The sequence below is a fragment of the Nyctereutes procyonoides genome, unplaced genomic scaffold, assembly GCF_905146905.1.
Source record: "Nyctereutes procyonoides isolate TBG_1078 unplaced genomic scaffold, NYPRO_anot_genome, whole genome shotgun sequence".
Taxonomy (NCBI): Eukaryota; Metazoa; Chordata; class Mammalia; order Carnivora; family Canidae; genus Nyctereutes; species Nyctereutes procyonoides.
In genome coordinates this window covers 19,392,292-19,418,625 of record NW_026575036.1, presented here as the reverse complement: position 1 = coordinate 19,418,625, position 26,334 = coordinate 19,392,292, and the positions used below count along the sequence as shown (strand labels likewise).

Here is a 26,334-nt window from a genome sequence, read left to right as displayed (position 1 = left end):
AAAAAAGGCCATCCTCTTACATAATCACAAAACCATTTTCATGTAACATAATTAACACTAATTTCCTAATATTACCTAATATTTAAGTTAGTGTTGTTTTAAGTAATGTTTCAGCATTGATTGCCTGAATCTGAAAAGTTTTTTTAAAGGTATGACTTAAAAATATTATGAAAATGAAATAGTATCATCACAAATATAAAAACTTAAATTAGGAAAGTGGTCTAGAATTATTACTAAGTGGTCACCAGGTATTTATAGAACTAATGGAAAGATAGAATATCCTTAAATTTGGCTATTTTGATGGCTGAAGCATCCAATTTTGATCATTTGGACAATTTTAAATTAAAATTCAAAAAGAACATTTTTTCCTGTAAGCATTTTGATTTATGGACAAAAACATCAAAGCCTGGGATTTAGAACCAATATTTTAGAGTTGAAAGTAAAGTTGATATTAATTCATATGGTTTTCACATTGCTTCCCTTAGGGTTCTGAAGATCTTCAAGGATCACATGGTAGAGGAAAGGATCAGATGGGAAGTTTTATGGGACAGGAAGAAACGAGAGGTCTCATGGTTAGGGGTGTGGCTCTGTAGAGTCCCACACATATACCCACACATGCACACAATTTCTTAACTCAGAGCAACCTCACCTTCACTTTTTTTTTTTAATTGGGCTTCTGATTTAAAGTCTCTTTGCAAAAAAGGATTCTGCTGCTAAAAACTTGTTATTTTAAAACTTCTGATGCAGCCCAAATTCCTCATTGGTAGATGAGAAGCCTAAAGTTCAGAATGACTGTCCTGACCTATAACTTCTCACAGGCCAAATCAGAACAAAACTCCAGATCTTTAGATAATGTTCTGTTCTTAAAAACAAAGTGAAAAAATTAGATAGATTTTTTAATATGCCAGCTAATTATGAAATAGTGTATTTCTAGTGTGATATTGTAAATAAAACATCAAAGTTCATAATGTGAAATTATAAAATTCTTAAGATACCAAAAGATTATATACTTATTTCTTCCTTTTTAAATTTTAAATACTTGCAATATTTTGCCAGAATAATTACTGCAGTAATGCTTAAGTATGCAAGGAGTTCTATGTAAAACAAAGGGGACTTTGAATGGATTTTTGGAGATTCTTCGAAGCTTGTACATTTCTGAACAAAGATTTGCTGCTAGTGTCCTTAATCTATTAGCATTGACATCAACAAATGCTTACTAAAGACCAGACTACGGGGTATTATGCTAGAGAATAGCCCTAGCTGACATGGTCTCTACACAGGAAGTATAATGATCTAAAAGAAGTCAACACATGTATAGACACATCTAGTGAACATAGTTACCTACCTCTGTGTTTGCTGGTAGAAAATAGTAAATACAAGGTAACAGTTAGGTGTAAATAAAGGTCTATTTGGGTAGTAAAAGGAAGGTCAGTGACAGAGCAAAGTAAAACAGAATGTTCTATCTGCTTATCAGAATGCTCTAATTCTTATCAATTAATTACTCTCAAGAGCATAGAAAGGATTTGGCAATAGGTAGAATGTCTTTTTGAGTTTTGTGGGAGTCACAGAACTATGTTAGGGCACTATATATGTTTTACGTATTTCTCTCTCTTACTACCTTTCAAAATTTAAGTCTTTATTTTTTTTTAAGATTTTATTTATTCATGAGAGACACAAAGAAATGCAGAGACATAGGCAGAGGGAGGAGAAGCAGGCTCCACGCAGGGAGTCCAAGATGGGACTTGATTCTGGAATTCCAGGATCACAACCTGAGCCAAAGGCAGATGCTCAACTACTTAACCCACCCAGGTGTCTCTCAAAATTTAAGTCTTAAATCATGAAACACATGAAGTGTATCATCTACTACTCATACTATTTTGGAAAATGTTTTAGATAGCCTCATAATTTTTTTTGTTCTAATCACTCTCATCTGCTCAAAACAATATAATTTCTCTTTCTTTCTGACACATTATGCTTAAAATCTTTCAGCGGCCAGTCCCTTTATTTCTAAGTCTCTCTTTTTTCATCTTCCTTGGGTGTAGCATTTCTCAATCTTGGCACCATTCACAATGTGGACCAGATAATTCTCTGTTGTAGGGGACTGTCCTCAATATTATAGGATATTTAGCAGCACCTGTACTAAACAGATGTCCATAACATATAGCCCTCTCCCCTCCTCCTCATAGTTGTGACAACCAAAATTGTCTCCACATATGGTCAAAGTCCTCTAGGGAGAAAAATTGTTCCTGGTTTAGAATCATCATTTTAGGGCTTGCATCATCTTACTGTGCCTGCTGATCTTCTCGATTTTCTTCAGCTCTAATTTGATCCTTGCCTTTGCCTGGAATATGGTTTGAGCTTCCTTTTCTCCTCCAACCTTTACCCCATAATTCTGGACAATCTTTATCTTCTTGCTCAGCAGTAACAGAGAGCCAATAACACTTTTATTATTATTGTTCCCTCGTCACTCTCCCTTTCCTCCCACCACTCTCTCTTGATGGATGTGCAAAAGCAAAATTTCTATTCAAATTCCTAATATATTCTGGTATGAAATATATATATCTCAAATTTAAGCACAATTTTGTGACATGTTCCAGATAATTAATATTTTCTCTTCTTTCTTTATTTTAAAAATATTTTATTTATTTATTCATGAAAGACAGAGAGAGAGAGAGAGATTGAGGCAGAGACATAGGGAGAGGGAGAAGCAGGTTCCATACAGGGAGCTCAATGTGGGACTCGATCCCAGGACTCCAGGATCATGCTCTGAGCTGAAGGCAGATGCTCAACTGCTTGAGCCACCCAGGTGTCCCAACGTTTTCTTTTAAATAGAAAACCTCAGAGTAAGAAATATGTCTTCCTTTGTTTTGAATGGTGTTATCTGTACAGGCAGAAAAAACACACAGATACCTCCATACCTAAAAGAGATCATAAAGAATTGCCTAGAACTAGAGACCACCTGAAACTATCTATGTAGACTTGATTTACAATGTATTGCGAAACTTGCTATTAGTATAGGGAGATTAAAGTAATTTGGATAACCTTGGGTGAATGTAAAAAGTTTATTAAAACAAAAGTATAGAATAAATTAGGAGTTGAACAGTATGGTCTTATAGTGCTTCAAACAATGGGAGGGGAATTATTTAAGGAGACACAAACAGGAGTACTAACTAATGGCTTAGAAACTGGAGCAGAGGAGTCTTCAGGGTCTGTAGTCAGACCACCTTGGTTTCAGATCCTTCCTGTCTCCAACACGTGGTATGATCACTTCAGACAGATCATTTAACCTTTCTAATCCTTATTTTCTTCATTTGAAAACTGAGAAAAATCACAATAATATGTGTTCCATAGAGGATTGCTGGAAAGATGAACTGAGAAACACATAAACATTTAACTCAACGCTGGCAAAACAGAAAGCACTCAATAAATGTTGACTGTCACTACCTCTCTCGTACCCCTACGAAAGAAGTAGCCAGAACTTTTTGTTTCAGACTAGGTATCGGTGTAACAGCAGTGCAAAAATTAAAGTATGAGAATTGAGATTTATAAGCAAAAAAACAATACAGCAAAAGTCTTTGGAAATTTTAGTGGAGAATGATTGCTCTATTATACACAGTATTAATAATAACTGCTTACAAATCTGCCAGAATTTGTGTCTAGCTCTTTATAGGCTTTCTCTCATTGAATCCTCACAAAAATACTACAAAGTAACCAATTTCACAAACCCAGTGAAGCAACTGGAATGAAATAAGTGAATTATAAAATTATAAAATATTATAGAGAGGGAAATCTGAAGTTGAGAGAGGTTAAATCATTGGCTCAGAGTCACACAATAAGTGGCCAAATGAAGCCTAGAGCCCAGGACCGCTGTGGTAGAGCCTCTGAACAATCCATATGCTATTTATAAATTCAAAACAGATACATAATCACTTCCTGCTGAATTACAATTTAACATTTATTTGCATTCAGAAAAACAGAAAAAAGGTATTATAGGGGCAATAACGAGAACTGGAAAGTTAAACTCCTACTGTTAACTAAGATAATGGCTCTGACAGGGAGATTAGTCAATAGTTGAAAAAAAATGACTCAAAGCAGATGTCAGAAGTTGGATTACTATTGAAAAAAAGTAATTTCCACAAACCAGGCATCACCATGGGAGAGGCATAAAATGGTATATTATGACTCTGTATTTTTTTGGGTGGATAGTCTTAAGTCCTTTCCAGAACAAAAGGAGTTATAAATTAAATTGATAAGTAAAATGATTCTCTGCCTTTTGTATTTACTCTAAGGGAGTAAGGTAGCTATTGAACTGGAAAATCAAAATAGAAGCCATTTTTATAGCTGGACTTGAATAAGCTATATATTTGCCACATAACTTTGACAGAATAAAAGAATGCCAGATAAACTGCTTCTAAGTTCATTGTGTCAAAGCTTCAATTTTTAAAATAATTTATGATTCACATATATTTATATGTATATAGTCTTAACATCCTCCTATGCATAAGTTCAAGTTCAAATTAAATATTTACTGAACCTGTTTACATGGTAATATAACATTAAGTGAATGTTTATTAAATAACTGAAAGAATAAATGACATAACAGGCAAATAACTTACTTTTTTCTATAATCAGTATTAAGTGTTTACACACAGCTTTAAAAGAAATATCTATATACTTTTCAAATAATTAATTCAAGAGAGTTTTTCATGAAGCTAGATCATTAAATATAATGGCAATGTAATTTTTAGTCTTGGGGAGTTCACTATAAATTCTTAAATGTACCTCTTCAAAAATGTACAATTGCTTTTTTCCTGTTGATTTTATGGATATAACTGAAAAAGTATAAAGTAGAAAATTTTAAATCACCTATAACTGCATATCTTAGATCATATAAGTATGGGAAAATATATTTGATTTTATAAAGCTTTAAGTCCCAATTAGTCCAGGCTTCGAAATTTGAAATCTTATGCAAGGTTGCCACATGGTGGTCAATGTCAAGAATAGCAAGCTAAAGTCAAAGCATACATGACATTGAGGAAAATTTATCATTAAAACTAAATTGGAAAATACGAACTTACTTCATTGAAATGAAAAGCTTAAATTTTTATTTATATAATATTTCTTCATTAATTACAGTTTCTGATATTGACTTTTAGCAGTTAAACTTATTAAAACTAATGATGACAATGACATCAGTTTTGATAGCTATCAAAATATTTACATTTGAATCTTAAACTCACAGAATACCTCTGATTTATTTTATTTTTTTTCCTCTGATTTATTTTGGATTGATGCCAGTGTTTATTTCATTCAGTGTTTTATTCACCCTAGTGCCCATCACTTTTCCTGCTTGTGGTGTATGCTTAGTACAAAGTTTTAAATGAACAAATGATATTCGGTAATTGAAATGTTGCCAGAATCAAATAAAACATCAAAATATTATTTAAAAAACAACAACAAAAAAGGGACACCTGAGTGTCCTTAGTGGATTTTACTCAAACTTCACGTGGTGCATTTAGGAGTGAAGTCTGACTTTGAAGTTTGCTATAAAAGAGAAGGAAGATGCAAGGGAAGGCTTTACGGGTCCTAGGTTCCAAAGATAGAATTAAGTTTAATTATTTATTTTAAAATAAATTTCTTGTCTCGGTTTTTAAAAGTTTAAAAGAGAACTGTATTGACCTGCCCATCAAACATGCCACAGATGTGCATTTGATATTTTTACTCAATTAAGTTACATATTTAGCCAGTGAGCATGTTTCCTACCACTGATTATTACCTGGTGGAATGAAACGAAACGTGAGTTGGTAAAGCCAGAGAATGGCCCTGCAGTTAGGTTCTGCTCTGGATGAGCTGAGCGACAAGTGTATGAACCTCTGTGGCTATCATCAGCAAAAGGAGTCCAGTAAGTATTGACCAAAGTCTTTCATGTTTTTGTGATCCAATTTATTATCTATTTCTTAAATATTATTTCAGTTATTTCTTTATTTTCCTCCCTTTTTTAAGCTATCGGGCTCTTTTTCCTTTTTTCCCCCTCTCTTCCTCTTTTCTGTCCTCTCTCTCTTTTCCTTCCTTCTTTTCCTTCTTCCTTTCTTAATTTCTTTTTTTTTGGGGGGGGGAACGTTTATTTACATCAACAAATATAATGCAACTGTTATTTTGAAGAACATAAAGAAGCTCCACATATGAACTTTCAGCTTCATTTAGTACAATTTAGACCCCTAAATCTTTTTACTTCATTGCAGCTGTTAAGTAGCTACTTGTATGAACTATAATTGTCATATTTTTGAAATTATTCAATATAGAACACCAAGAAACTAAGCAAAGTCAAAAATCTGTGTTTTTTTAAGATCTTCGTTTAGCTCACTTTTTTTTCCTTAAAATGAGTAAAAACTGAGTAGTTTGCTTTACTTGCAAAACAAAACACAATTTGAAATTATTAAAGATATCAGTGCCAATTTTACTAATGTTGGGAACATTTATGATTAAGCATATAAAAATATTTTCATATATAAGAAAATATCACAGGATATTATGTTAAAATAGTTCCCTGCTGATTCCCAGTTGTTATTTTTTTAAAGTATAAGTTTCCTTCAGAAATTGAAAGATAATCATCAGATTTACTGTAAATTTACAGATATAGCTACATCTGTTAGCTTAAAATGAAAGGAACTGAATTTACAGTTAACATGTAGAAGGCATAAACACGGATTACTGCATTAGTAGTTGTTTTATGAATCCATCTAATAAAAATTTAACAAGAAATGTTTCCATCTAGGTAAAATCAGCCTCATTCAACTTGACTGAAAGCTTGTTTTGGCTTTTTATAGTGTAAAGTCCTAGAAAAAAAATTTTTTAAAGAGCTAGACAATTTGAAAGCATACTACTATTATATGCACATATCAATCTTCAGATTTCACAGGACTTAAAAACATTAAATATTTTACTATTCTACTGAGTTAATTCAAACTTTTGTTTCTATATTGATAATTGACTTATAAGATTAAAATTCGATTTCTTCACCAAGCATAGTCTCTAAGTAGGTTATTAGGCTCCTAACCAATTGCCTTTCTAGAGAATAGGCAGGTAGGAACAGTGGACAATTTGTTGCCTTTTAAATACAGTTGGCCTTGAACAATACAGTTGGCCCTGAACAATACAACTGACACACCCTGCATAGTTGAAAATCCACTTATAACTTTGACTCTCCAAAAATTTAACTACTGAGAGAATTTCCATTGACCAGAAACTTTTTCCCGTTGAAAAAATGAGAAATGAGAAAAGTTCATTCGTGAACTAGTTCTCCAAATCCTCCTGTATACATATTTTGTCTATTTCTTAAAAACCTCAAAGAATAAGAAAAATGCCATAAAGTCATCATTATAACAAAGGATAAGTTCTACACTCTTACCTTAATTAAAATGAACATGAAGGCACTAGAACCTAGACTACGGATACAATGAGGCATAGTACACATCAATATAAAATTGTATTATAATTAAGGGAAAAATGGACCTAAAGCCCAATAAATATTTATTGATTAATATTCCTACCAGAATCCTTATGGCTGGCCATTTTTAATAAGATCAGGAGTGCTACAATTAATATAAGGAAACCCATGAAAAGCTTTTTTTTTTTTAAATCTGTTTTTCAGTGTTGTAAATGCTTATAGTAATAGGAGCTGCACTGCAGACACATAGGGGTCACTGGAATGTAAATAAGATGAAACTTGAAACACATACCATAAAATTCCGCTGGTAATGAATGTTCTCTTTGTTAAAATCAATCACATAGCCATTGAAGGACCAAATAAATGTGAGATCCAGGGCGGGATCGAAGGAAGCAGCACATTGCATGGTGGCATTTTCTCCAACAGTAATATCAGCATTAATTGGAGCCAATATAATTCGTGTGGGATCTATACATATTTTTAAAAAGGAGGAAAGCACAATTCAAGAAAATATTAGATATCATATTAGTTGGCACATTAAAAGAATAAAAATCAATGTATTTTTATTTCTCTGAGTAAAGGGGAAAAAATGTTTTCAGATTTAAATTCCAGGAACAATTTCATTAAGCAAGAGATTTGCCCAAAAGGCTTTTGAAATGGAAACTTATCAGTACATGAACATCTTAGAAGTTTATCACCCAATCCTGTCTTATAGTATATTAGGAACTGAGCACTATTAAATGAGAAAAAACAATATTATTCAAATGGTTTCTTACCTGTAATAACAAGAGTGCCAGTGTTATTAGCCCTCCCTCTATTATTTTCTGCAAAGCATGTATAGATACCGCCATCATTCCTTGTGATGTTATTTATTTCTAAGCTGCCATCTTCCCAAATGAGTATTCTATACAAATGAAAGAAATATATTCTTCACAAAATTATTTTAATGAAATATTTTATTATTCTGTCTTAGATTACAAACACTATCTTTTGATCATTACATTTTATACAAATTAGTTGACAGTAAGTTTTTGTTTTTTTTTTAAGATGGAACATTCTAGCCTTTGTTTATAATATACTTTTTTCAGCATTGAGAACTTGTTTTAGAAAGCTGCCTTCATCTTTTTTCTTGGACTACTGCAGTAGTCTCCAACTGGTACCCTTTCCTATCTATAGTCTTTTTTCCACATAGCAGCCAGACATGAAGACATAAGTGACATACGTCATACCATGTCACTCTTCCGCTCAGTGATGTCACTCTACCAGCTTAATGCACTCCAGTGACTTTCCATGTTGCTCATAGTAAGAGCCACAGTCCTTTGATTCCCTTTCAGGTCCTGAACAATCTCACAGGTTTTTGCACCTTCAGCAAAGCTTTGCCTAACAATTCTAGTTAGTAGTATAATGCATGCATGCACATCTGTGCATGCACATGGCACTGCTGCTGTCCTGGCACCCTCATTATCCCAACTCTCTTTCAAGACTTTCTCTCCTAATATGCATTCCATCAGTCATACTTTGGTTTTACTTATTAACCTATCCTTCCATTAGATGGTAACATCCTAATGTCAGGATTTTGTATCTGCCTTGCTTGTGGCCATTTCTCCAGCAGGTAAATATCCACTAACTCATTCATTTATTCATTAGAAAGAAAAATCTATGCACCAGGAACTTAGGAGTAAGACCCTAATCACTGAGTATGACATCAATCAACCTTTTCTTGAATGAATGCTCTTCATGGAATTTAATTGAAGTAAATGGTTTGTTGTACACCACCATAAAATGACTTTTAAACTTAAGCTGTGGAACAGCCTCAAACCAGTCACAGACCTGACATAAATGAGCCCAGGTCTGCCATAAATATGATCACAGGACTTCATTTCAGACATTAAAGTTAGGACAAACTGTCATCTCCACAGCTATGGAGAAATGCAAACATGATTCTTTAGAAACATTTAAAGAAGGATATTCTAAAACCTCCTTTATTATCAGCTGTTGTACCAGATTAATTTCCAGAAAATTCTTCTTTCAATGAAACCTAAATCTATTCCCCGTCTGCCTCTTCCTCAGAGGCTAGAGACCAAAAACTCATTATATATAACTTTATTATATTATATAATACCTTGCATTTTGGTTCAATATTGAATTGCCTATCATCAGATTTTCATGTTCTTTAAAATATTATTCCCAAAAACTTAATTTATCTCTGAGGCTTGGAACAACACTTGCCAAAAATTCTCCATATGTTCCATTTTAAGGGCAGAGCCTGATAAAGGAAAAACACTGTATATCTATCTTATTAATAAAAATCTCCAAATAAGAAAACATCAAAAATTCTACCAGTAATAAATTACAGGATTTCCTTTTGTGCCTTTAATTATCCACTTCCAACTTAAGTTCATTTCAGAATAATTCTTTTGAAAAAAATAGATTTTATTTTTAAGTAATCTCTACACCCAGTATGGGGTTTGAACTCACAACCTCAAGATCAAGATTCCAAAGTTCCACTGACTAAACCAGCCAGATGCCCCTAGAGTACTTTTCATTCCTTGAAGAGAAACCGCAGTATCAAAATAATATAACCATAAAAGTAATCAGTTGCTACTGTAGAAGCTTAGGAAGGTGCCTCCTAGTTCTCCACTGTAAGGATTGTAGTTGGTCACAGCCCCAGCAGCTGCACTCAGAAATCCATCATTGTGTTTGAGCCAAGGCCACACTTTCCATAGGCTTCTCTCAGCCAATGACTGAACCTGGGAGAATTTTAAGGCAGACCTGTTTCTAGAAGACATCAGACTTTTATGGGCAGTTTGAGCTGGAGGACTTTCCAGTGGCCTTACCATACTCTCTCAGATATGCACTGCAACCCAAATCATTCCCATGGCCCTTCTTCCTCGCTTCCCTTTCTCCTCATCTGGAATCAGACCTGCATCTTGGTCAGGTGATGGTGATTGTTCATACCCCTACCCAGGGCCTTCTCTATTTTCCCTCATAGCATTGCCATTAATAAATTTCTTGAATACTTAATCCCATATTGGCATCTGCTTCTCCTCGAATCCATATTAACCAGTATCAACATTAATGTGCCACACTTTTTTTCTTACTAAAATCTAGTATAAGTCCTTAGCCAATGTTCTAACCCACTACCATTTAATTATTTTACAAGTGAAGCAATGTAAATTATAGATGAGAATATTCATCACATTAATATTTTTTCATATTAGCTCTCAATTAACCTTTAGCATCTTTAAAGTGTATACTTCTTTATGTCATTCACTTCACCTGTACTTTCAGATACGTATTTCATGACACTAAAATTAATTTTTGGTAAGAATATTTAGGGAATTTGATTTTTCTATAATAATAGTCCCTGTTCCTAAGTCAATGTATATTAAAGTCTTGTGGCCTTATCCTTATTTTCATATAATGTGATATGGATAAGCAGTCCAACAAGTGAGAAACTACTTGGTCTTTAATAAATTAGTCACTCACTTTTGCCAAAATTACTCCAGGATAATCTCCATCTTATTCATTAACTGTTAAAGCATACTAACTCTAGATAAGAAAAGAATTTGGAGATGCTCTCATATAAAAGTCTCAGATAAAGATCACTTTAGAGCTGTTAATAGTCCATTAAATATGAAATGAACAACTACAAATAATTTCTGTTGTAGAAAGTATATTATCATTTAACCCAAAGTAAAATCATACAATTGAGAACCTAATTACAATTCATCACGGTTTATGTTTCCTTTCCACTGATTGGAAATATTGCATAAACCATTTTACAAGCCACTAATCAAGTGCTTGTAATAACTTTGCAACCTGGAACCATTTTTTGTAATTATATTAATCAGAATAGGATTACAGTTAGGCTTAAAGACAGTTTTTCAGGCAACTCCTTGAATATTATTTTTAGATAGAAATATTTTTTTCCTCTAAAAATAATTTATTAGCTGAACTTTTCTTTATGCATAGTATTTTGCAACATTTAACTTTATTTTTACATGAAATATTGTATCCATTATAAAGTAGTTCTTAAAACCTGAATTTTTAATGGATTAAAGTAGTGAGCAAAAATTGGATTTATGGACTCTTGTCAAGAAGTAATTTGATTCAAAGTCTAAAAATATTCTGATAGGATTAAAATATTAAGATTTTAGGAGCTAAACCTTTTTTTCCCCCTTTTTGAACATATGCTGATATTTAGGATAAGCAAGTCCATTAAAACATGGTTCTGAGAAATCCTTTGTTGGACAGGCCTATCACATTGGTCCTCATCAGAAACAGAGCCAAGTTTTTTTTTGTGTTTCCCAATTAAAGGAGAGAGTTACTGGTGGGGGTAAGGGGGAATGCTGTGCCACAAGTCTGTGGCAGAGGTAAGAACCTACAAATGGGCTACCTTTTGATCATAGTCTCTGCATTGCTCATTGTCTGATTGTTAATGTTTCAGCAGAAAAGCAAACAAATTAATTCTTCCTTTTACACCGATTCTTCTACCATCATTTTGCTAAAGTCTTAAAAATTCTTAGTCAAACATACTCACTTTAAAAGTTAATGTTGCAGGGAAGTATGCTATTCCTGTGTGCTCCCTCTCACCTGCCCCAACCTATCCCTGTCCCATACACAGCCATACCTGTGATCATCCTAATAAGAGAACTGTGTTAGCATGTGTTCATTCCATGTCAACTTATCACAAGTTCAACTTTCATTTTGGAGATAATCAATATACTTTCAAAATGCTACTCTAACCCTTCCGGCTTTTAGAGACATCAAAATAGAGAAAATAATACGCATCTTACCTACTTGTTTAAATTACTGTGAAGAATATCTCATATACTTTTGATAGAATGTTCTTTCAATAGACAAAATCAACATTTTCTTCTCTTATTTAAGCCTTTGGACAGATTCTGTTACTTAGAGATGAGGTTCAGGACCCCTCACAAAAACATTATTGATAATCTGGATTATTATGCCTCATCTCTTAAAACTCTTCTCCATTTTCCTCTAAGGACCAATCATCTTGATTTTAGGCCTTACAGTCTTCAACATCCTATAATCTCTGCCCTGGGGCCTTTGTACATGTTCTTTTCACCGCCTGAAACATTTCCTTCTCCCTCACATTCACATCCCATTTCCTAGCCTGACTTTCTCTTCTCCATACTTTAGTACCAAGTATTACCATATCTTCTTCTAGGAAATTTAAAGAAACTGTTCAGTATGGTTTTTAAATACTATGCAAGTCACATTTTTATCTTAAAGCTACCAAAACATGTGTACTGGTCTACTTGTTTGGAAGATGAGAAATTCCTATTTAAAAAGATGGGAAGGGGTTATTTGTTCTTTGAAGTCACCTTTTTAAAAATTTTCCTATTGATATACTTAATAGGATAACTGCATAAAATTAAAAGCAAAAATACATGGATATAGAAGCTCTTGTTAGGGGAAAAGTAAGTCAGAGATCATATTTTATTTCCCATTGTTCATTTCCTCCCCCTTGAGGCCTTGGGCAATTGACCAAAAATTTCTGAGTCTCAATTTTCTAAAATCCTTATAAATTACAGAAGTCTAAAAATTGAACTCTGATTAAAACAAATAACAGTGAAGGGTAAGTGCCTCTGTTTATCTTAGAATTACAATATCTTCTGTGGAGAAAAGTTAGAACAAACAACATTTACATTAGTCCTATTTAAAGTCCTCTTTAAATTGACTTTTGTCAAACAGTAAATTGCAATTAGATTCCTAGTTTTTGAACTGACCTGCTGCTATTGACAAGCCACTCTGTCCCTTTACTCCATGAAAATTTTGGTTTAGGTGCTGCTTTAGGTTTGCATTCAATTATGACCCTTCCTCCTTTAGCAGCCAAGATCTTTTTCTTCATAGGATTCATTTCAAAAGTTGGAGCCAAAGCTAAAAGGAAATAAATTATTATTTTTCTTTTTTGCTAAAAAGGAAAAAAAACCCTCACATTTCTTCTATAGCATCTTTTATTCTTTTGACAGAAAATATTAATCTCACCAAATATTATCAGATATAACCAAACACTCCATATCTAGTAATAATATATTTTTTATTTATTTAATAACTTTATTGATATATATTTTACTTATAAAATTCACCCATTTAAAATATGTACAAAGCTTAGTGATAACAGGATCAATTAGAAATTTTCATTATAATCAAATTATATATATTTACCCTGAAGGTAACAACTAATTTTGTTGTTTTGATTTAATTGCACAAAGAAGGTTAAGTGAAAGACTGGAGGAATTTGAGCACCATTATTAATACTGACATATGGTCATAATCAATACCCTCAACCACACTTTGAGTGAACTGTCTCCAGTATACAAATGAGAGAACTGATATCTATTATGATTATGTAATTTGCCAAAGGTACCACGGACAGTATCAGGTAAGATTCACAATTGAATCAATTTTCTTCTGATTTGCAAGCATGCTCTTTTCACTAAGCAATGATTCCCCTTCATTATGCACAATTTATTGAGTACCAACTGTGTGCAGACATTGAGATACTAAAATAAATAGATTTCTGCCTTCAGACCTACTTGCAAAAAGCCATAGGAGTGGTAGATGCAATTAATTGAGGAGAACATGCTATAGCTATAGCTTCCCTTTACATCAGAGTATAGAACAATAATTATGAAAATAAGACATAGAATCTCATAAAAAGTTACTTCATTGATGACACGCTCTATCTTTCTTTAGATTCCCTACATCTGGCTCATTTCTCAACCTCCTTATATTTTAGCAGATTTCAGAGGGATCCCATCCATTTATTTTTGCACATCCAATCATCTTTATGTAACCATATCCTTTTTGGAGGCTTTTCTAGGCCCAAGTAGATCATTATCCAGATGCTGGCTCTTCCTCTGGAAGATATATTCCAGATGTGAGTTTCGAATTCTATCTGTGCATCAATATAATCTGATGATCTTGATAAAATGTTGATTAAGTAGGCCTGGGATGAACCTGAGACACAGCACTTCTAATAAGATCCCAAGTGTTGCTATTGCTGCTGCTGCTCTGTGGGACACACTTTTTATCCCAAGTGTGGCAAGAATTTATCCCATTGTTTCTTTGGTCTGGGTTTTCATAACTGACAATAAATAAGTAACCAGCCAACCTGTGTTGTACACCTAACACAGTGTGTGGTATTTTTATAGGCCCAATAAATATTTTGGGTGACATATTGTTTGTCAAATATGAGAGACAATTTAAGGGGATTATATTTTAAAAATCTAAATTCATCTGGAAATGAGAATTTTTCTTGAGTCAGTGAAGGTTTAATGAAATAGTTGATTTGGTACAGTTGTTTAAATGACTTCATACTTAACTAATATTTGAATTTATAGTGACAAAATCTAGACTATGTTCCTATATATTTTAGAAGTAGGAAAAAATAAGGGAATATTTTCCCCCAAAACTAAGAAGAGGACATGCATTTTTTGTCTCTTTCATTCTTTACTGTGCTTATTAAAAGAATAGTATCTGGTGTAGAATAAGTTCCCCCAAAATATTTGGTGGATGAATAAATGAATTATCTAGATAACAAAGAAAAAGAGAAAGGCACTATTTCTAAAGGTAATAAACAAAAATAGATGGAAACAAAATAAAAATGCCTGGAAACATTGCTCTCAGGCTGAAAATGCTCAGTTTGCTTAATTATTATATTGATAGTCATGAAATTACTACAAGATTTTGTGCTTGAATATGGAGAAACATACTTTAACAGCTTGAGCTGTTAAATTTCTATGTAATTTTGTAATGTATCTTGATAAACAAATTTTTATAAAGAATAGTTAACATTTAGGAAAGTATTTAAAGTCACTTCTTGGGGATCCCTGGGTGGCTTAACACCTGTCTTGGGCCCAGGGCATGATCCTGGAGACCCGGGATCGAGTCCCACGTCAGTCTCCCTCATGGAGACTGCTTCTCCCTCTGCCTGTGTCTGTGCCTCTCTGTGTCTCTCATGAATAAATAAATAAAATCTTTAAAAATAAAAAAAAATAACAAAGTCACTTCATAGCTCATATGAGTCAAAATGATTTTACTGCAATTCATAGCAAAGTAATATTATGAAGCCTAGGCCTGAATGTTTGCTTGATACCCAAATAAACTAGATTAAATATACTAGCAAGGAATTTTTACTTTGGGGGGAATAAATGGAATATGATCCTCAGCATTATAATAAAAGGCAGGTAAAATTAAAGTCAAGATAGCCTCAACTTTTTAAATTTTTATTTATTTATTTTTTTAGAGAGAGGGAGAGAGAGAGAGTGCACTAGCAGGGATGGACAGAGGGAGTAGGAGAGAGAATCTTCAGCACACTCCATTTTCAGTGCATAACCTGACATGGGGCTCGATCTCACGACCCTGAGAGATCATGACCTGAGCTGAAATCAAGAGTTGACACCTAACCAACTGAGCCACCCAGGTACCCCAGCCTCAACTCTTTTTAAAGGTAATTTTCTTTAATACTTTATTGCAATTATCACATTTTCTTTCATATCCTTTGAGTGACACCCAATTTGTAGTGATAACAATGTTTTAAAGAATTTCCCTTTGGTGTAGTAATAATAAAACAGGCCACAGTGAGTCATTGCTTTATCTTTTTGGTAATCTTTTCATTTGTAAAAGAGAAAGCCTGGCTACCTAGATTCATGTGACTAAAGCTGATGACAGCTATTTCAAATAAAATTTAAAAAGGCATAATGCAGTAAGACCTTAAATAAAATACTTGTAATGAAAGTAAGAAAACTGTAAGATTTATGGGGTAACACTGAGAAATTTAGTAGAAGTGATAAGAAGAAAGGATGTAGTGACTTGTGTCATTCTACAAAACAGATTTTTCAGGAGATGATGTGGATCCAGGTGAGAGATATGAATTTAGCTTCAGATACTCTAAGTTTGGGTTATCTGTGAAGTTACCAGATGAAGATTGCTATTAGGAGGCTTTATGATGAGCTTGAAACTGAGGATAAAAATCTGGGCCAGTGCTATAAATTAAAGAATCATTGATAGTTAATGAAAGAAGAAGAAATTATGCAGGATTTTTAAAAATTTAAAAATAATAATAATTTTGGAATGATAATAATATGGAAAATGTGAAAAAGTGAGGAAGAGAATAGAATGGATTCATGGGAGAGAGCAGGATTTCTAACTAAGCAGAAGGAAGGGGTAAAGAGGAGAAAATGAAAATGATTGAAAAGAAGTAATCTGGGAGGTATGAAAGCATGGAAGTCACCAAAGACAAAGAAGCAGAGAATTCAAGAATAAAACATGAAGAAGAGGCAGCATGAGAACTACGAACACATGTATGAACATGCAACTACGAACAGAAGAGATACCTGTTCATATCAAGTATCAGGGTAAGTGAGAAGAAATGAATATAGGGCAGGGGTAAAGGGGTTGCAGGCATGCCTTAGAGATATTGCAGGTTAGGTTACCAACCATCCCAATAAAGCAAATATAATGAGTAAAATGAGGTTTTTTTGTCTACCAAAACATGTAAAAGTTCTATTTATACTATATTATAGTCTATCAAGTGTGCAGTGACATTATGTCTAAAAAACAATGTGGATACCTTAATTTAAAAATATTTTGTTAAAAAAATAAAAATAAAAATACTTTGTTGCTAAAATTGCTAACCATCACATGAGCTTTTAGATAGTCATATTTTTATTTTTATTTTTATTTTTATTTTTTTTTTGCTGGCAGAGGATCTTGCCTCCATGTTGATGGCTGCTGACTGATCAGGGTTATGGTTGCTGAAAGTTGGTGGTGTCTGTGCAATTTCTTAAAATAAGATGACATTGAAATTTTCCCAATTGATTGATTCTTCCTTTCATGAGAGATTTTTCTGTACCATGTGATGCTTTTTGATAGCATTTTACTCATAACTGAAACTCTTTCAAAATTGGAGTTAATGCTCTCAAACACTACTGCTGCTTTACCAACTAAGTTGGTATAATATTCAAATTCCTTTGTTGTCATTTCAATAATCTTCACAGCACCTTAACCAAGAATAGATTTTATATAAAAAAAAACACTTTCTTTGCTCATCCATAAGAAGCAAGCAACTCTTCATCCAATTAAGTATTATCATAAGATTGTAGCAATTCAGTCACATCCTCAACTTCTAATTCTAGTTCTCTTGCTATTTCTAATATATCTACAGTTACTTCCTCCACTGAAGTCTTGAACCCCTTAAAGTCTCCCTGAAGGTTGGAATCAACTTCCAAACTCCTGCCTATGTTGATATTTTGACAGCTTCCCAAGAATCATGAATGTTCTAATGATATTTAGAATAATGAATCCTTTTTAGAAGTTTTTTAATTTACTTTGCCCAGATGCATTACAAAAATCACTATCTGTGACACCTAGAGCCCCATGAAATGTACTTCTTGAATAATAAAACTTGAAAGTCAAAACTGTTCTTTGATTCATGGGCTTCAGAATGGATGTTGTGTTAGCAGGCATGAAAACAACATTAATCTCATGTAGGTCTCTGTCAGAGTTCTTGGGTGACCAGGAGCCTTGTCAAGGGGCAGGAATATTTTGAAAGAAATCATCTTTTTTTCTGAGCAGTATTTTTCAACAGAGGGCTTAAAATACTCAGTAAATCATTTTGTCAGCAGATGTGTGCTGTCATCCAGGCTTTGTTGAATAGTAACAAAACATTCACAGAACACAGACAGATTAGATTTGGCATAATTCTTAATGGCCCTATGTTTTTCAGAAAGGCAAATAAGCATTGGCTTCAACTTAAAGTCACCAGCTGCATTAACCCCCAACAAGAGTGTTAGCCTGTTCTGTGAAGCTGTGAATCCAGGCATTTACCCCTTTTCCCTGGCTCTAAAAATCTTAGATGGCATCTTCTTCAGCTATAAGGCTATTTTATCTACATTGAAAACCTGCTTAGTGTAGCCACTTTCATTATATTAGCTAGAGCTTCTGGGTAACTTGCTGCAGCTTCTACACAGCAGTTGCTGTTTCACTTCTCACTTTGATGTTATAGAGACAGCTGCTTTCCTTAAAAGTCATGAACCAATCTCAGTTGGCTTTAAATTTTGCTTCTACAGCTTCTTCACCTCTCTCAGCCTTCACAGAATTGAAGAGTTAGAACCTTGCTCTGGATTAAGCTCTGGTTTGAGGGAATGTGGCTGGTTTGATCTTCTCTTCAGACCACGAAACATTCTCCATATAAGCAATAAGGCTTTTCTGCTTTCTTATCATTCATGTGTTCACTGGAGTAGCACTGTTAATTTCAAAAACTTTACTTTTGCATTCACAACTTGGGTAACTGATTAGTATCAGAGGCCTAGCTTTCAGCCTATCTCAGCTTTTGATATTCCCTCCTCACTAGCTTAATCATTTCTAGCTTTTGTGTGAAAGTGAGAGGTCTCACTCTTTCTTTCACTTGAACACTTAGAGGTCATTGGCCTAATTTCAATATTGCTGTGTCTCAGAGAATAGAGAGGCCCAAGGTGAGGGACAGAGATGGGGGAGTGGTCAGTAGGTGGGGCAATCAGAACACACACATTTATTGATTAGGTTTATTATCTTATATGGTGTGGTTCATGGTGCCCGGAAACAATTCTAATAGTAATATCAAAGACCAATGATCACAGATCAACATGCCAACTAAAATAATAATGCAAACATTTGATATATTGTGACACAGAGATACAAAGTAAGCAAATGGTATTGGAAATATGGCACCTATAGACTTACTTGATGTAAGGTCAGCACAAAACTTTAATATGTAAAAATGCAATATTTGTGAAGAACCAAAATATGAGGTATGCTTGTTTTTGGAAAGGAGAAACTTATTCCTCTGGATGGAGAATACGGAAGGGTAAGTGTAGCAAAGATTGAGATACTTTTGAATGAGGGATGGGAAATTGAAATATTTTATTTCAAAGGGTTGAAATTTTCATGGAAGAGTAAGAAAACAGTACCAAAGTCAGAGTCAGGGTAGGATAAAAAGCTTGAGGAGTGTCCTAAAGAGTCTAAATAGATCTAAATAGCAACTGTAGGGCATGAAATCCAAAGAATTCTAAAACAAGTAAGTGCTCAAGATCCATCTGAGACTGGGTCATATGCATTGTGAAAGCATCAATCGTCGCAAGGTGATTTTCAGGGAGTATTTAACAGTCCAGACACAGGAGAGGACAAGACTTGTGAAAATTGGTATGTGTAAAGTTTGCTTTACCTTTAAAAAAATGTTTAAGAATATTGTACTCCATGTTGCCTTTAATTTATTTACTGTCCTCTAATAAGAGAAAAAAATGAAACAATAATACCATCCTGTTCCAAACCCCAATTTGAAAGTTTTTAACTTTAGCAAATCAAGGAATAATCAAATATGATCTACAGAAACCCTATGATCATTGCTGAATGTGTTGCTTTCTCACTGAATGTTAATAGAAACTAGAAATGATACTGACCCAAGATCTTCAACTCCGCATTTGCATAAATGGCTCCATGTGTGTTTTCAGCTATGCACTGGTACATGCCAGCATTTTCGAAAGTCACATCATATAGTCTCAGTTCCCCTTTATGATACTGAAAAGAACACAAAGTAAAATACATTTCCTTGATAAGTTTTAATATAAAGGCTTTATATATATTTGGGCTCATTTGACTTTTCACTCGGATAAATTATTTTGCCACCATTTTAAGCTGAATAGGGTAGGATTTTCATGGCATGGGAAAGAAAAACCCACTTACCATGCCCAGTGGCTCTTGTTAAATTCATCCTACAGAGCTGAGAGTCCACTTTTTCCCTCTTGGCCCAGCTGGGAGATTACAGAGGGAAGGTAGAGAAAGGCCCCACTGCTGCTACTTGTCCCCAGGGCTAAAGGTAGAACATTCCCTCTTACCTCTGTTTCTGTGGGGTCAGGGACATAGTGGCCAAAAAAAGAGGACAATATAAGGTAGTAGAGATGGATGAGAAGGAAGAAGGGTAAAATGTGGAACAAAGGGAAAAATAAGGAGAGAAAGAAAGAGAGAGAAGGTAGATATAAGACTGCAGAACGTTGATTAAGCTGAAAGAAGATATTTTATGCTCACGTTCTTATTTGCCTTTTTTAGAAGACTTTTTAAATTTAAGGGCCCACATACCCTTATTCTCTTGACTCTCTTGCTAAATTTATCCCAGGACCACTGGGAATGTTGCCTGAAAATGGACCCAAGAAATGCAAAACATATACATACCGCATATCCATTTTTCAGCCATCGGATTGTAGGGATGGGCTTCCCTGTGGCCACACAAGGCCAATAGAGATCACTGCCTATATCCACCTCGGTGTCATTGATATGCTCTACCCACTCAGGAAATGCTGAAAAGTAAATAACATTGTAAATGTCAAATGCAAATCTCAACACTTCTAATAATCTCAAGAATATAAATATTATATTTAGTTGACCTTCTGGAGAATACATCAGATATTGCATTCGCCATAAAATCAGTGCTGGAGGCTTTGAAATTTTATTTCCATAGGTCTGCAGGTAAATTTTATCCTACATTGTTATAATGTGATGTAACTATAATTCAATTTATAATTATGTTTCTATTTGTTTTTTGTTTCGTTTTGTTTTGTTTTGTTTTTTAGATTTATTTATTCATGAGAAACACAGAGAGAGAAGCAGAGACACAGGCAGAGGGAGAATCAGGCTCCCCTCAGGGAGTCTGATGCAGACTCGATCCCAGGACCCCAGGATCATGACCTGAGCCAAAGGCAGACACTCAACAACTGAGCCACCCAGCCGTCCCTATTTTTCTATTTGTGAACTATGTTTTGTTAGAAAGCTAATTTATGAATAACACTAACGTAATTGATTTTTTCTTATAACTTAAATCTTTCAAAATGACATTTAAGGTTTTAAAGAATTATGTCTTCATATTATGACGCTCTGTCTTCTCTTTATGAATAAAGAATCAATTTTTTTCCACTCCCTCAAGTATCTTCCTTTTGATGTAACTTTCAGCTAGTGGCCACTGTCATATCTTACTGTAGGATTAGAAAAATGACTTGATCACTTAAGTACTTTTTAATGTTAGAAACTACATACAGTAGTTATAATTGCTGATACCTATGCTTGAGTGAAATCGATTTCAACTTCCTCATTTGATCTTAGCTTCTGGTAGCTAAAGAAAAATAGTAGGTATTTCCCAAAAGAAAATGTATTTCTAGATAGCAAGTAAATGAACAATGTGATTATCTTTTTCAGAATTTGAGTCATTTAAGTTAAATAGTTTAAATAAATGTAGATAAACAAGTTAATATAAAATCAAGATAGAGGTAGTAGGTAGGAGGAGAAAATTTTGATTGGAGGGTAGTATTTTATTTTCTTTGAAAAAGAAAACTTTGATACATACATTTTATGACAAAATAATATACATAACTTATAGAAATGCATATAAATAAAAAAGAACATAAAACATCTTTATGATCTCACTGAACCCCATCAGTATTATATATATTACTACAATCTGATTTAGTATATTTTCACTTTTTTATTAATTTTTGTAACTTGTAGTTATAAAAATTAAATATGCATAAGAATGTTATGTTAATTGATAGAGGTTTTATTTTGTATACAATCTTGGCAATAAAACAGAAATATGAGCACTTTCCTGCCTTGGCCTCAAACAAGTGACACAAGATATCACATTAAAAAATACAATGAGAAGAATAAATAATTCAATCAGCTTGATACATTCTATGATTTAATTATGTAACCTTCTGGTTGTTTGATTAGACCAAAAGATAAAACTGAGTACCTTTGATTAGTAAAGGAGAAATAATTGTTCCCTAATATTCCCTTATAAATATCTGCTCTGTCACCTTGATTCTTCTAAGGAATTAGATATTAGACAGTTTAGAACTCTGCTAAGAACTTGGTGTGCAGTTTTCTTAATATGTATGAATAAAAACAGATCTATAAGCTCTAGAAACCTGGTAAAGTGACAGCTTGCTTTATTTATTTATTTATTTATTTATTTATTTATTTATTTATTTATTTATTTAGAAAGATTTTCATTTATCCATTTATTCATGAGACACACACACACACACACACAGAGAGAGAGAGAGAGAGAGAGAGGCAGAGACATAGGCAGAAGGAGAAGCAGACTCCCTGCAGAGAGTCTGATGTGAGACTCTATCCCAGGACCCCAGGATCACATCCTGAGCCAAAGGCATCCGCTAAACCACTGAGCCACCCACTCATCCCTTGACAGCTTTACTTTAAAAAATATGAGTCTAGACAGAATTTTCCTTACTTCAGGGGGCTACCCACATATACTTGATATGTAGACAGTGAATTTTGTTGGTTTGCTATATGTACAAGTCTGGAGTTCAAAGGAAGTGTCTGGGTCAGAATTCTCAGGGTATAGAGTCTAATTAAAGTCTTGATGATGAATGAAAACATAAAGGTTGTAAGTGAGATAGAGGAGATTTTCAGAGACAAACCCAGATTGCTCCCATGTCTGAAGGGCATGGAGTCAGGGGAATGCAAGTGGTGTACAAGGACATTAACCAAGCATGGGTTTCAGATGCCAACCACAGAGGGTAAATGGTATAGAAGGATAGGGTTAATGGTGGTGACTGTTGCTGTTGGATTAAGAAAGACACAGCTGAGAAGCAGCCATCCTTTTCAGCAACATGACATCATTTGTGGTCATGAGAAGAAAGATTCCAGCAAAGAAGTAGGGATAAAAATTAAATAAGAATACATTTTAAAAATAAATAAAATGAAGACAACATTTTTAGAAAGTATAGGCAAAACCATCAATATTTGTATTATCTTTTAGGGGAGATAAGAAGGGAAATGGAGCAACTGCCAGAGTAAAGAAGGAAGAAAACAAGAGCCACTATACGTTGATGGGAATGATCCAGTGAAGAAAAAAGATTGGTTTTGTGTAGGGAGAAGGAATTGCTGGAACAACAGCCTTAAGTAAGCAGGAGGGTAGAATCAAGCACATAGTAGAGGTGCTGGCCTCAGATATCAGCTGAATCCATAGCAATAAGAGATAAGGTTAAAGATGCTGGTAGATGTGGGGTTAGAGCTTGTGGAAGTTTTAACTTGTTCTTTTATTTTCTCTGTGAAAGAAGAAGCCAAGTTATCACTAAGCACAAGGTTGGAGGAGTTGTTAAGTGTTTAAAGGAAATTGTGGAGGCATGAGAAGATCATCGAAGAGAATGGGAGTAAGTGGACCTAGGGAAGTATGGCATAATTGCCAGGCAACACTAAGACCCACTTGAAGTTAGTGATCACTAATTTAAAATGAATTAGAATACTAGTGTATATCTCAAGTCATCCTCAAGTTTGTGGGTTTAGGCATTGGTAGGCAGAGAGCTAGATTTTTCTAGGGTTAGCCTTTTACAAAGGTAGTAAGAGAATGGTGAGTGTGCAGGGGAACAATAATGACTGAACAAAGATTTAGGGAAGAGGCAGGGAGGGGTTAGGGAATGTGAAAGAAAGTTGTTAGATTAATTGATAATAGTTCCTGGTAGAGTTGAAGGGTACTAGAGACGCTGACCTGGAAAGATAGGAGATAGTAGTTAGTGAAAGATATGTGTGAAGGGCACCTGGGTGGCTTAGTCAGTTAAGAGTCTGCCTTCAGCTCAGGTCATGATCTCAGGGTCCTGGAATTGAGCCTCATGTCAGTATTCCTGCCAGTGGAGAGTCTGATTATCCCTCTGCCCCCTTCCCAGTTCATTCTCTCTCTCTCTCTCTCTCTCTCTCTCTCTCTCTCTCTCTCTCAAACAATTAAATAAAATCTTTAAAAAAAACAAATGTGTGAGATTGAAATCATAAAGAGAGTATACTTTTTGGTAACAATGAAGTTTAAAGTGTGGCCATGGGAGAGGGTTGCTGAGGTAGGTTGAAGGACATGGTCTTTGAGGAATTCAATAGAACGGGGAAGCAAATCTACTACAAAATAATCATAGTTTAAGTTGATTTTGACATCAAGAGGAGTGTTCTACTTTGTAAGACCTGCTAAAAGTAAAAACTTTAAAGAAACTAGGGGGATTGTCCAGACAGATTGTTAACTGGACGTGTAAAGGAAAAAAAGGAAGATAGTCTAGAACAGGCATGAGGAACAAGAAGAGCAGTTATATTACAAGTCAAAGGGGACATGAGAGCTGTGGAAGAAAAATTAGCCACTGCTTGAGAGGATTACAAGAGAAACAGTGTCTTTAAGGGAGAATCACATTTTAGTTAGTGAGAAGTTCAGAGTAGAAGTTATGTAGAAGTTGAGAATTTAGGGGATTGTGATGACAGCAGACTGTGTGTTATAAACAGCACAGTGTGAAGGTTTCAGAATTTGGGGTTGGGAGGAGATAAAGACTGAGCAGATACATGCAGAGTTGTGTGGGTGTTAAAGTTCAGGTGTCGAGGGAGGCCTAGAGTCCACGGCTTTCTAGGCCAAAAGAAAGGAACGGCATACGGCAAAATGCGCCTAATCTCGGTGGATTCTATGAGATAGTGGTAGTGAGGATGCATCTACCAGGCCACTGGAGGTACTTAGTTCATCCCTGTGTAGACAGAGGCTTGGGCTCTGGGTAGGGGCCATAATGCTGTCTCCTCATTCTGGTATTCCAATTTGGCTAAGGCATCATCTCCAGTTTTTTCTACCAACTATCTTCTCAGCATGGCTAAGGTATCCCTCTCCATATGCTTTCTCAATATCCTACGTACATTTCCATAGTGCACTCACGATTTTCTTTATAACTATGTATGCATATGTGTGTATATGCATATGTGTGAAGTATGTTCACTTGCCTGTGTAAACTTGTATAAATTTGAAGGTTTTGTATAGAGTGTGAGTACAGTATAAATTCCTCAAGGACAGAGAGAATATTTATCTTATCTATTTCTCCTTGTTCCTATCATAGTGTGTGCCTCTGAGTAGACATTAAATGTATGTTTATCCTTTAAATAAATAGTCTTATTGAATGAAGCCTTAGACATTTACTCAGTTGTGATCTGTAAGTTTTATATTGTGGAACGTTATGGAAATGATTTCATTCTTAAAAGTTTCAAGTGTTCCTGAAAAACAACATTCTATCCTCCTAAATATAAGTTTAGGTCAATGGGTCTGAATCAAACACTTGTGCCAAGAAAATTGTGTAAAAAAAAAAAAAGTTTCCTTAGAGTAGTGGTTCTCAAACTGTGGTTCCTGGTCTGGTAGTATTAGTAACTTGTTAGAAATACAAATCTTTGGTCCCAAATAGAATTTTGTAACTCAGAAATGCTGGGAACCAGATCTGTGTTTTTAACAAACCCTCCATGTGATTTTGAAGCATGCACAAGTTTGCAAGCTAGTAGCTTGAACCAAGTCATAATTTCTACAAATAAAAATATTAGAAAAAAAAGAATGAAGGGAATATATAAGTTACATTAATTGTAATTTCTAAAGATTATCAAGGACACTACTTGATGTTAGTATGATGGTAATAGTATAAGTTCATAACTTCTATAAGCCATATTTGAGACTTAATGAGATGTAAGATAAATATTTTCTCTTTTTGCATAATGTAATATACATCACTGATTTAAAACTTATTCATTATATGTTCACTTTTCAAGTATGAAATGGCTATAAGTAAGATATTGATGTAATTTATAAAAAATTAAAATAACATGTCTACCTTGAACATAAATTCTTGCCTGGTGTTTATCCTTTCCTCTATTGTTCTCAGCCTCACATTCATATGTGCCTTCATCTTCTAGCTGAATATTGAAGATCTTGAGGACAGCCCCAGAGGTGCTGATCTCAGCAGTACTTGGCATTGGTTCTAGGACCTTCCGCCATCGAATATCAGGAACAGGACTTTAAATAGGAAATAACA

The 26,334-nt window shown here is 34.3% G+C and overlaps 1 protein-coding gene across 4 annotated transcripts in view; it reads right to left on the bottom strand.

Moving 5' to 3' along the window:
- Positions 1 to 26,334, bottom strand: part of CNTN1 (contactin 1) — a 347,447-nt gene that overhangs the window by 116,926 nt on the left and 204,187 nt on the right. For all 4 annotated transcript variants that reach the window (XM_055318909.1, XM_055318908.1, XM_055318911.1 and 1 more), the window contains 6 exons: positions 26,134 to 26,315; positions 20,687 to 20,811; positions 19,918 to 20,035; positions 13,204 to 13,354; positions 8,224 to 8,351; positions 7,740 to 7,915 (listed from right to left, as the gene is read on the bottom strand). In XM_055318909.1, the coding sequence (XP_055174884.1) occupies positions 7,740 to 7,915; positions 8,224 to 8,351; positions 13,204 to 13,354; positions 19,918 to 20,035; positions 20,687 to 20,811; positions 26,134 to 26,315 (880 nt within the window). The remainder of the gene's footprint in view (positions 1 to 7,739; positions 7,916 to 8,223; positions 8,352 to 13,203; positions 13,355 to 19,917; positions 20,036 to 20,686; positions 20,812 to 26,133; positions 26,316 to 26,334) is intronic.